Source organism: Conger conger, chromosome 6, assembly GCF_963514075.1.
Source record: "Conger conger chromosome 6, fConCon1.1, whole genome shotgun sequence".
In the NCBI taxonomy this organism is placed as follows: domain Eukaryota; kingdom Metazoa; phylum Chordata; class Actinopteri; order Anguilliformes; family Congridae; genus Conger; species Conger conger.
Genome location: NC_083765.1, coordinates 44,748,810 through 44,762,166, shown reverse-complemented (window position 1 = coordinate 44,762,166; position 13,357 = coordinate 44,748,810). Strand labels below are relative to the sequence as shown.

Genomic DNA, 13,357 nt, shown 5'->3' with positions numbered 1-13,357 from the left:
CGTGTAGACTCGACGCAGAAGTATAAATCAGGGTTAAGACCACAAACAGCTCAGCCAATCACACACAATGTGTCCATACACTCTCGTAAATAAAGTGATAGTGGAGAATTTCTGTTCTATAAGATTCAAATTTCCCTTGTGTACCCTGAAAGTTCAGTAATGTTCTCTCTGAGTACAAATTAGTGTGTTTTCCAAGCAAAAAAGGTACAAATTAACTATATATTCCTGGCTAGTGGTACAATTTGATGTACCTTTGGGGTACCACTCCAGCGACAAGCATCAAATCTATCTTTATCTATGTTACTGAGGTAGCTAGTTTTCTAATCTGTCGCTATTAGTTTGCTAGATTTAAAAGCCACTGCCTCAGGAAAGGAAAGTACGTTGGTCCATTTACATTACATTACATTATTGGCATTTGGCAGACGCTCTTATCCAGAGTGATGTATACAACAAAGTGCAAAGTGCATACCCATCACCTGGAACAAGTGTGCTGAAAGACCCTAGTGGGAAGTACAATTTCAAGTGGTAAGAGGTAAGATTATATTTATATCTAAAAACAGTTTTATCCAGTCCTGTGGTGGAGTAGGCTGATTGGGTCACACAGATGTTTGTGAATATGGAAGACTGCCTTTTTTGCATTCATGTGCGTTGCTTTAGCAGATGGACTCGTGAATGGTGCACACACAGATCAGTGCACACTGCAAGGCTCGATGAGCAGTGTTTGCGTGTAGATCCATAAATAATCTTTAACTCCGCGACAACAGAGCGCCGTTGTGTGAAATAAATCTACAGTGAGCATATTGTCAGACGCAAATGCAGAATTGAATGGGATTCGTGGGAACAAGCAGAGAGGTACACCAGTAAAAAGATCTCCCAGAATGCATCGCCGATCAGAACTGCCTATTGACTCATTGGTGACACTGATGGCATTCACTAAATGACTCGGATGCAAATGAATTTCCGAAATTACAGCCCAGGTCTACGTTTTCATTGTTTGTAATTACATTGTGGTGTTTCATTATGCCGTGTGTGTGGGTATAAATATAATGAATGTTTTTATGTCCAGATTTATTCCGCGTCCTCCTTTCAAAGAGATACAATACGTTCAGCCTACAACACAAAGCTAATTGACAGAATTTACAATAGAAAATCATATCGATGTCATTCAGGATTTTTTGCCGTAAGCTTTTGGCCAGGACTGCAGAATATTGCAGGCATCAATGGGGCACCAGATCACATAGTCTGCTGTGTGAATTATTGGGTGGGTTTCAGTGCTTGCTGTAAAGATTGTAACTGGGGCAAGTGAATTAAGGGCATCTAGCTGCGCTTTAAGTCATTTTCCACATAGTCGTGCATCCAACTGGGAAAAACAAAATGTTTTCACTCAAAGCTAAATCTAACAAGCTGTAGCTTTGACCTGAGAGATTTTTCAATACTGTAATTTCTTCAGTTGGGCTATATAAGGCTGATGAAAGTTTCTTTTTTGTTCCTGCTGTCCACAGGAAGAGTATATTGTTTGTGCTAATTTGCCAATAAATTATACGGGAGCACCTAATTCTTTCTATTTTAGACTATGTACACTGGAGTCGCAGTATGAGATAATTAAAAGGGCTGCTTCCTAAAAAAAACAGTTAGAAAGCATGTGCAGACGTGGGATGGTTCAACATAATTTGAGGCTGATTATTGTTCTGATTTTCTCTCCATCAATTTAGGACAACATGAGCAATCCTGGCAACAGCATCAGGCTGCTTCCTTCAATTAAGCCAACCTGACTTGATTAGCAGATAAACATCCAATTATCTTTGATGTAAAGAATAACTTATGAGAGATCAAAGTAAATGGGTGATTCTGGGCTTATTTAGACTTTGACTAAAAATCAGTCCAGGTTGGGTTTTGGCAGTTTTCGCATTACTGAGAGCAGTGTGAATGCAAAATATTGTCACCTTGTTGCTGGAATGTGGTGGCAGTGTTATAACATTGACAAAACATTGCAGTGACATTGTGAGAACATTCTGTGTTGACTGGACTGTCAGTAAGGAAGGGGTCCCACTCAACAGAATCATGGCTGTGTAGGTTGGCCGAATTGTAGTGCTAGTATTTTGCATTGATTAGGTTATGTAACAGTATTCAGATGTTATATTATTATAATTTTTTTGCTACTTCAGTCTTGATTGCATCCTCATATACTGTACATGGTGTGTGAACCATCCTTTATAACAATCTGTGTGGGTGTTCAACAGAGTTTGGGTCAGATTAGGATGGTGTTATAATGAATATTATCTTTTGAACTCTGTCACAGAAATGAGGCACAGTATGTGTTGGGGATTCGATGATTATTGCAGGGTAGATATGTGTGACCACAGTGATTTCCTGTGTGGTTATCTGTAGCAGAGTGTGTGGATATGAATGTGTTATTGTGATTAGGTCTCTCCGGACATGTAATGTGGTAAAGATTGTGCATAGAAAAGTGTAAAAATAATGGTTATTCATATTGGTAAAGCAGTGGTGTGATGTGTTTGCTAAATGTTATAATTATGCAAGTTTACTGTTTGCAACAGTGGTGATTGAATGTAGAATATGCAATACTAATTACAGAACTGTATAATTGTCTGTATCAGTGATGGGGTGTGCATTTTAAAACACTTTCTTATTTTTATAGGCTTGCTTTTACTTAAACAGTACCTTCTTTAGTGCTATATATAGGCTATATTCGACTTTTATTTATATGTTATCTTGCTCCAGTACTATATCTGTTGGTATATTTGATAAACGTGATAACATATATAACAGTGACAGTGGGCAAAAGTGTATGAGAGTCTGTATATCTGTGCCAGTGACTGGGATGTGTGTTGGTGTGTATAACAGTGATATAGTGTCTGTATACATGTGTAAAAGTGATCGGACTGTGTGTTTTGATGTGTGCAGCTCTAGTAATGAGTGTGTTGGTGTCTATGGTATAGTGTCTGTATATGAGTGTAAAAGTGATTGTAGTGTGTGTTTTTTTGTGAGCAGCTGTATTAATGAGCATGCGTTGGTGGGTATAACATTATTGTATACTGTGAGATGGGTGTGTGGGAGGTTGGACCCAAAATGCATGACTCAGAAAACAGAGACGTAATAAAGTCCCGTCAGGGCTTTATTCAGGGAATGTCCAGTGAGTGTAGTCGAAAAACAAGCAAAGTTCATACACGTGAAATCCAGCCGTTGATGACGGACCAAAGTCTGCTCCGTGGGGCAGAAGCACAAAGACAGCAGGAAAAGTTTGTGGTACAGGCAGGCAGTGGTCAACAAAACAGAATAACGATGGTCAATAAACAGGCTTGGATCTTAACGGGTAGACAATAGCTTGACAAACCACTTAAAAGTGCACTGACGAACAGGAGGCAACAATTTTGCAAAGACAAGACATGGAACTGAGCTTATATGCAGGTGTAGACAGGTGCAGACAATTAGCTGGAGAGCAGCATGAGAATGGAAATCAGGTGTGGAGGACTGACAAGTTAACAAGATAATTAGTAATTGTTATTAATAAACCTATCCTGCCCTTGCGTTAGTAAATTAGTAAATGACATGCACAAGAAACGTAAGGTAAACATGAACACATGGTTAAAATGTTAGTATTGCCCAGTCCTGATCTAAAGTTAGTCGATTAGTAAGAAATTAAAACAATTAGGGAAGTGTGAGTGACAGAAAGGGAGAGAGAGAGAGAGAAAGCAGGAATGCAAGGTTTGCAGAAAGACGAAAAAGTGTATGCTAAACAATGAACAGAACCACGTAACATGAAACAAACATAAATCGTGACATAACAAGTTTGCAATTGTGACATGAATAAACAACATAACGTGACATGACAAGAGCAACAATTAAATCGTAACAACTAAACATGAAGCGTAACATGACATGAAAATGAAACGTAACAGGAGATAAAACATAAAAACGTGGCGAGACTAGACTAACATAATACGTGACATGACAACAAAATAACTAAGACAATAACTAAACATGAAACATGACGTGACAAGCATGAAACGTGACATACTGTCTGTGTTGTGGTTCCAGGAAGGGGAATTAGGCTGCTGTCCACCAGGTGGCAGCACCAGCCCTGCATGCAGGTATGGCCACAGCTGTGGTTCATTGCAATCACTGTAGCTGTGGCCCATTACCTCATTATTCGGCTACATAAAAGAGGCTGAGTTGAAGAGAGAGCGGGCTTTGGACTCTAGGAGCTCTGGGAAGACCGCTGGTTTTGGGTTTGATGGTCTAGTTTTGTGGAAGCCGTTGGCCCCTGCTCTCCCCACTCTATTTTAATTTATTTTGTAAAAGTACTTTGTTTAGTGATTAATGGGTTTTTTGGTTGCCTGTTCTGTGACTTTTTATTTAATAAATGGCAACAAGCCAAACTTTTTTTTAAAAAAAGACATTTTTGTGTCTTTTAACCGTGTGGTGCCGAGACCCTCCCCAGCCCAGCACTGCAGTGTTTCGGTGTGTGTGACAGTTGCTGTGTGTGTGACAGTTGCTGTGTGTGTGACTGTTGCAGTGTGTGTGACTGTTGCCGTGTGTGTGAGTTGCAGTGTGTTTCAGTGTGTGTTTCAGTGTCTGTGAGTTTCAGTGTGTTTCAGTGTGTGTGACTGTTGCTGTGTGTGTGAGTTGCAGAGTATATTTTGGTATGTGTGACAGTTGCAGTGTGTATGAGTTGCAGTGTGTTTCAGTGTGTGTGACTGTTGCTGTGTGTGTGAGTTGCAGAGTATATTTTGGTATGTGTGACAGTTGCAGTGTGTATGAGTTGCAGTGTGTTTCAGTGTGTGTGACTGTTGCTGTGTGTGTGAGTTGCAGAGTATATTTTGGTATGTGTGACAGTTGCAGTGTGTATGAGTTGCAGTGTGTTTCAGTGTGTGTGACTGTTGCGGTGTGTGTGTGAGAGAGCACGCTGGTTCTAAGCCTGGCTGATGCAGGGCCTCCCTCTCCCCAGCCCAGCACTGCAGTGTGGGAGCAGGGACTGGAGTGTGTGTGTGAGTTGCCGAGTGTATTTTGGTATGTGTGACAGTTGCAGTATGTGTGAGTTGCAGTGTGTGTTTCGGTGTATGTAACCGTTGTGGTGTGCATGTGTGTTTTGGTGTGTGTGACAGTTGCACTGTGTGTGTGTTTTGGTGTGTGACTGTTGCGGTGTGTGTGTGAGAGCATATTGCTGCCGAGCCCTCCCTCTCCCCAGCCCAGCACTGCAGTGTGCAACGGTCTGTGCAACAGTTGCGGTGTGTGTGAGTGTGTGTGTGTGTGTGTGTGAGTTGCGCTGTTTGTGTGTGTGTGGGTGTGCGTGTGAGTGAGTTGCGGTGTGTGTGTTGCAGTGTGTGTGTGTGCATGTGAGTTGCGGTGTGTGTGTGTGTGTGTGTGTGTGTGTGTGTGTGAGACAGTTGCAATGTGTGTGTGTGTATGAGTTGCGGTGTGTGTGAGTGAGTGTGTGAGAGAGTTGCAGTGTGTGTGCATGTGAGTTGTGGTGTGTGTGAAAGAGAGTTGCAGTGTGTGTGTGCGTGTGAGTGTGTGAAAGCGTGCTGACACTGAGCCTGGCTGACGCAGGCCCTCCCTCTCCCCGGTGCAGGGGGGGACGGTCGCTTCGACGTGGACCGAAAGAGCGGCCACATTAAGACCACAGGCCTGCCGCTCCAGCGCGACCGGGAGTACCTGCTGACCGTGGTGGCTGCTGATAGGCTGGGGAGCCGCGGCCCACCCGCTGTGCTGTCTGTGGTGGCGGGAGCCAGACCGCCGCAGTTCAGCAACAGCTCCTACACCATCTCTATACCCGAGAGTACCCCCGAGGGCCAGCCGTGAGTACCACACACACACTCACTGTACATACACACACACACAGTATACATACGTACACACACACACACACACACTCACTGTACATACACACACACTCAGACACACAGTATACATACACACACACACACACACACACACACACTCTCACACACACACACACACACAGTATACATACATACACACACACTCAGACACACAGTATACATACACACACACACACACACACACACACTCTCTCACACACACACACACACACAGTATACATACATACACACACACTCAGACACACAGTATACATACACGCACACACACACACTCACACACCCACAGTATACATACACACACACACACACTCACATACACACACACTCACAGTATACATACATACACACACACAGTATACACACACACACACACATTCACACACACAGTATAAATACACACACACACACTCACATACACACAGTATACATACACACACGCACACACACACACACACACACAGTATACATACACACACACACACACACCGTACACACACAGTATACATACACATACACACACACACACACACACACACACACACACACACAATATACAGACACCCACAGAGTACATGCGCACACACACAAACACACCCACACACACACAAAACTGTTACCAGACTTATTTGAAAGGGATCTCAGCCCATATTCACAGCACACCACCAGAGCACAAAATGTCAGGTTCAGACTTGCCTCATTGTCCGTGGTCCGCTAGCGATAAGGGGCTAATTCCATCTGGGCCTGTAATCGCTCAAACGGGCCATGTCAGGCAGCTCGATGCTCCCGATCTGATCCGATCTGGCCCTGACAGAAGCGGACAGCCTGCTGACCTGGCCCATCCTGGAGGACGGCCCGCCCCTGCGCTGTCCGCTCGCAGCACGGCCCTCTGGGATCGGTCAGCGTTCGCATACACAAACCTGGGAAAGACACTAAGAGTTCCACATAAAGAAATGGCAGACTCAGCATAACTGCCATAAACATAATTGCGCGTAAAGTATTCTGAAGGGTAAAATAGTATACAGTGTACAGTTCCTTTCACATGTGATGTCCTGATCCGGTCCATGGATTGGTATCAGTTCTCAACCACCATATTTTAACTATCCGGACTACTCTATTAAATATATTTTTGTATAGCGCTTTTCACAAAAGGCTGTCACAGAGACGCATTACAGAGAATTAAACATATCAGCCCTAAGCCCCCAAATAGCATATGATGACTACTTAAATGCCTGATCAGAATCCGGTCCTCTCAGGCACTGCTGCGCTTAAAAATGCATATTCATTCTCGCCTGTGGCAAAGCTTTGATTAGTGTTTTGATGGGGACACCTGGGGGAGGAACCCAGCTGGCCTCAGGAAGCGGTGTTGGTGGACCAGTAGGGGGCAGTCTTTCTTCTGGGTCTAGCCAAAAAAAGGCCCCAGAGCAACGATGGGGACACTGCGCTGTAGGAGGTGCCACATTTCAGATGTGACATTAAGCCTGACTCAGTGCACGTATTACGAAGGCGCTTGGTGGACAAGTTGGCTCAAAATGGCCTCACCCAGGCAGGTTCGACAGCGCGTACGAAGCGGGCGACGAACACGGAAATATGCAAAATCCTGCAATCCCGCACTTTAATCTGGGATTGTGCTGATCTGTAATTTAAACACTGCTCGTGTGTTAACCGGCTGGTCTGTCCATCAGTTCAGGATTTGGTCCTCCACCCACCACCCTCACTCATTTAGCAGAGCTTTTGATGGTCCGGCGGTCGCAATCAATGTGAGCCGCAACTATCAATTAGTGAAGTGTGGGTCTATCACCCCCCCCCCCCCCCCAGTGTGAAAGCACTCAGGGATAAGAGGTGCTGTTCAGACACTCCAATCAGCCTTCTGCATTGTTCCCTACTGGAAAAAAGGGTTCAAGCTAGCTTTTGAAACAGCTGGTAGATTGCTGATCAGTTCAGACCAGCTCCACACTCAACATGGTTTGACCAGCTCAAGCTATGTTTTGAAACAGCTGGTAGATGGCACTTTAAAGCTTGATTTTTCAGCAGGGCAAAGCTTATTGTTCAATACTTAGCAGTTATGCCTTATTGATTGTGATTGGCTGATCATCAGCAGCTGCTGTCCAATGAGTGAAGGCCATGGCTGGTCACAAAATCTCAAAGAATGGTCATACCCGCCAGTTAACACACTATCAGTGTGGCACGGCTTAAAATGAGTAATTGTGGGAAAGTTGCACATTCCTGTGTTTAGATTTTGCCGTCTATTAAGTGAAACAATAAGCAGGGATACAATCTGATCTCAGAAATATATATACATATATATATTTTTTTTTACTTTTTCAAAATCGCACCAAGTATGCCAGCAATTATCAGTAACCATGGAAACACACGCACTTTATGCAATTTCATAAAAATAAATACACTTAATGCTCGCATTCTGACAGCAGTACAAATAGGCCGCAGTGTAATTCCGATAATGTTGATTCAACCGCTGACACAATTATTGTGTCCATACGTCTGTGCTCGCGAATAGCGTGCATCTATACCGCAGCTTTAAGAATGAAAGATTTCTGTAACTACGCAGATATTGTGGTCTTGCGTGCAGTCATGAATTATTCAGAGCTGTGGGTAACAGATAGAAGTGAGGGTCCTTATATCGCCGTGGCATGTAGTTATTGTACACTGCGTAACAGAATCGCCTCTATTGTTTCTAATCTCAGCGAGGGAAAAATCAATATCTTACACCCCCTGGTGACTTTGAACAATGACTTTTATTGAGCAATTAAGTTGATAAATGAAACTAAGGGAATGTATTCCAACTAAGTTGGCAAAAGAGGATTTTGCATGGTATATACACTCAGAGAGCACTTTATTAGGTATTTATTTATTAGATTTTTTTAGACTTATTAAGTCTTCTGCTGCTGTAGCCTATCCACTTAAAGGTTTGACACGTTGTGTGTTCTGAGATGCTCTTCTGCTTACCACTGTTGTAATGTGTGGTTATTTGCTTTACTGTCAACTTCGACCAGTCTGGCCCTTTTCCTCTGACCTCTGCCCGCAGAACTGCTGCTCACTGAGTATCAGTTCTGATACTCAGTGATACAGTTATTTTTCGCACAATTCTCTGCAAAATTTAGAGACTGTTGTGGGTGAAAATCCCATGAGATCGGCAATTACAGAAATACTCAAATCAGCCTCTCTGGCTCAAACAATCGTTCCATGGTCAAAGTCACTTAGATCACCTTTTTTCCCCATTGTGCTGGTTAATGTGAACATTAACTGAAACTCCTGACCCCGCATGATTTGCAGCGCTGTCACACGATTGGCTGATTAGATAATCACATGAATAAGTATGTGTAGCGTTGTTCCTAAAAAAGTGCTCAGTGAGTGTATTACACGTCATATTTAATATTTAATATAACCTATAACCTATACATTCTTGCATTCCACTGCATTCAGTTGTAGGAAATGAGGGATTCAAATATCGATTGATTGAAAATATTGGCATATACTCTATCTGTCGGTTTGTATATGGTGATTATATCATTGTAAGGTATATGTTTCATTTGTATTTTAAATGCATAGAGTAAATGTGCCGCTCACTTGTTGTTGAGTAAGTGGAATCTATAAGTCAAGTCATCATTTAAACGATGTCTTTAAATGAATGATGATAAATAAATGGTTACTTGACTTGACTTGAATCGATATGTGCACAATATGTTGGGAACACGCTGGTGCTTCAAGTTCAAAGCAATTACCTGTAAGAGCAAACAGTACCATGGCCGCGTCACCCTCAGCTGCTTTTTAAAAGTATTTTTCAGTTCAGTCGCTGTCTCCCTTAGCAACTGCTAAGTGGTGTGTGTGTGTGTGGTGTGTGTTTGTATGTGTGTGTGTGTGTGTGTGTCACAGCTTCCTGGTGGCCCCTGCCCTGTCCTTCCAGAAGCAGCCGCTGAGCTACAGCCTGCTCATCAATCCCAGCAGCCTCTTCTCCATCCAGCCGGAGACGGGCGAGTTCAGCCTGACCCGGGCCATCGACTACGAGAGCGACCAGCACCGGTACCTGCTGCTGGTGCGGGCCAGCGAGAGCCAGGACTCTCTGAGCAGTGCTGCTGAGGTGAGTCACTGCTCAACTCAACCAATCACCTGAGCCAATCAGGCACCTCACTCACCTGAGCCAATCAGCTGTCCCATTGACCTGAGCCAATCAGGCACCTCACTCACCTGAGCCAATCCACTGTCCTACTCACCTGAGCCAATCCGCTGTCCCACTCACCTGAGCTAATCAGGCACCTCACTCACCTGAGCCAATCCGCTGTCCCACTCACCTGAGCCAATCAGGTGTCCCGTTCACTCGAGCTGTCCTGCGCACCTGAGCCAATCAGGCCTTATACTCACCTGAGCCAATCAGGCCTTATACTCACCTGAGCCAATCAGGCATCTTTGAGCCAATCAGGTGTTTCACTCACCTGAGCCAATCAGCTGTCCCACTCACCTGACCATTCAGATGTCCTACTCACCTGAGCCAATCAGGTGACCAGTGTGGGTTAAGGGAGGAGGAAGGAGAGGGATTGTCTATAGCAATTGGCAGCAGATCACTAGTATATTGTCAACACACATTGACGGTAAGCTGAATTGGAATATGACCACAATATTCCAATTCAGAGTAAAATAATTATTGAAATATGTTTTTATTTTCACAGAAAAATTTCACTAATCCACATGCAGAGTTGTGTAGTATATGCACATGAAGGGCTTTTCATCAGCTCTGTGTGAGCTCGAGCTCTGGGCTTTCTGAACAGAAAAGGAGAAAGAGGCTAAAAGAAAGCATAATTTCACTAGACCGTTCCCACAGAGTGGGGGACAGAGAAAAAAGAGTTTTATTGGCGCGTGGTGAACATTACATTTGGAGCGGCGGATGCGTTTAATCTCGGTCCGGGGCCGGAGGTGAGGTCTCGCCGGGCCGTCAGCAGGGTCTCTCCAGGCCGAGGTTGTTGACCCCTCTGGACATGGGAGGTGGGGGTAGAGCAGGAAAATTAAAAACAAAGACTAAAACACCAAGGTATCGATGCGGAGGAGAAGGTTCAGATGAGGCTGCATACGCCTCGGAGTCGGTTAGACTCTCCCTAATCCCCTGCTCAGCGCTCCGCTGGTCTCCCCTGGCCCCAGGCTGGGCTGTAGATCACAGAGCCAGAGGCTGTGCAGATGGGGCGGGGAGGCATCTGGAGCAGGAGGGCCCGGCTTTCCCTAACCGCTGTCGAAGCCCTCCGAACCGTTCAGAGGGACCCAGACGAGGACACCGGCAGCTGTCCCCCAAATCTGTCCTCATGCCTCGGAGTGGAAGGAGGTCTGCGGGGACTGGGGTGCCCAGGCTGGGCTGGGGGTGCCTTCAGCAGCCGGTCACATCCTCGTCATCGTCAGCTTGTTGGAGACCCACTCTCATGGCTCACGGTGGCCTCCTCTCTCTCGGGGGGGGGATCCATCAGGACGAAAAAACGGCTTTCTTTATTTCCCGCCCGGCGGTTATAGCCTGTTTATTCCAGAGCTCCAGCCGCGAGCCCATTAGACCTCGCCCAGACCCGCCACCATCTGTGCGGTGAAGGTGTGGAGAACACCACCGCTGCCACTTAAGCCCCAGATTGATGCTTTCTTTCACTCAAAGTGTGCCAGGGAGCAAGACGGATTATGTCCCTGGAACTCATGTTTCCTTTTTACTTATTTATTTTATTCTTTATGAGTCCCTGTCTCCATGGCGGCAGGGTAGGCTGATGGGTTCGATTTACTTTGTGGCATAGTGAGCTGAGATGTTGTTTTCCTGTTCCCCCCGGAGCAGTCGTGACCTCTGACCCCCCTGGCGGTTGGTACAGCTACAGGGCCTATATCCACAGCAAAGTGAGCCAGACCCCCCGATCCCCCGACCTCCTGCAAATTCAGCTAACTCTCTGCTCAGGGAGGAAATGCAAAGCAGGCATCCGCCATTTTGGCTCTGAAGGGCCAGAGCCTTCCAGGACCGCTGCAATGTTTTAATTAGAAATTGATTATTTCCTGGAACACGCGGGGTCACTTGGCTACTCCGGTCGATTTAATGACTTCATTTAAGCAAATCAGTGCCTCTGGGCAGTGATACCTGCGGAACTTAGCCCTGCTCAGTCACACTTCACATCAGGTGTCTAATCCTTAAGCCTTAATCAAGATGGTGGATAATGCCTCCCTTACCATGGTATTAACATACTGTATGTGTAAAAGACTGATAATCGCCTACGGGGAGAGTTAAACATTATCATGTATCGCGGTGTCACTTTTGGCTGAGAACCTTAGATAAAAAAGATAAAAGGCAAAACAGTAAAGGTTAAAACTGAAACTGTCCTCAAGCTGAACACCCTAACTTGGATATCATGAGTTGTGTAGGGGTCCTCGCACGGGACTCCAAATTATGTAGGGTCCTCGCACGGGCCGCCAAATAACGCAGGGATTTTACTCTCTACGAAACCGGGGCGCCAGTTAAACGTTGTGTAGCAGTATAACTGCAAAAAGTAATCAGTCTCATAAAATTACTATTATCAGAAATATCTAACCACAAATTTAGTATTTTAATTAATAATTAAAGTAACCAATATTAATGATTAAACATACCGATAACCTGAAGGTTGGAAGTTCTTCGAAAGACTGCTTTAACTCGGCTCTCATGTCTATGTGATTCCAAAACGGACACCGGGGTTTAATAAAATATATTTATTAAACAAACATACAAACACATAACAGATAAACTAACGGGAAGTTAGTAAGGAAATTTAGTTGGGTAAATTAGTAGGTTACGTTAGGGCGTGTATGTGTGTGTGTGGGCGCGCGCGAGCGCGCGTGTCGCTTGAACAAAGGAAAGGTGGGAGTAGCTAGCTTGAGTAAGCTAGAGTTCTGGATATGGTAATGAGTTAGAGTTAGCTGTGAGATGGGACTACTTGAGTAGTTTTACTCTATATATGCGCAAAAGACGGCGAATCAATTCACGTACATATATATGTAGCTAACCAAACACATTTCAATAGTAGGATGGTAAATATAGAAACACAGATTCACGAAAACAGTTATGACTAAACTAAACACTGGCTATGCCTGAATGTTTGTTCTCTTACTGAGTCCATACGCATTGGATCCAAAAGACGTGCTGTCCTTATAGGAGCCACGATGGTGCTGTGAATGCGTGTCCTGGAGAGATGCGCAGGCTGGGGCGTCTTAGCCGCGCGCTGTCGTCTGGTCCACTCGGTTGCTGGAAGGATGTTCGCTTGTCCCTTTTCCGGGTGGAAAAGTTCGTTGCTGTTGTTCGATGGTGAGCTTTGCAGGAGTAAACTGATGTAGCGTTCCGTGTACACCAGTTTCCACTCGCTATAGGCCACGAAGTTACCGCAAGGTAACTGGGTGTGTCCGTAGGCCTGGTAGTGCGCTGTGCAGCATTCAGCCTCTGTCCGAGTCTCGGAGCAGATGAGCTGAAGCGAATGGCCAAAAAGGGTGCGTCGAAG

The 13,357-nt window shown here is 44.9% G+C and overlaps 1 protein-coding gene across 1 annotated transcript in view; it reads left to right on the top strand.

Annotated features, from left to right (window-relative positions):
- LOC133131148 (neural-cadherin-like) overlaps positions 1–13,357 on the top strand; it is a 205,514-nt gene that overhangs the window by 56,412 nt on the left and 135,745 nt on the right. Inside the window, exons 3-4 of the mRNA XM_061246326.1 lie at positions 5,594–5,819; positions 9,756–9,960. Coding sequence (XP_061102310.1) covers positions 5,594–5,819; positions 9,756–9,960 — 431 coding nt within the window. The remainder of the gene's footprint in view (positions 1–5,593; positions 5,820–9,755; positions 9,961–13,357) is intronic.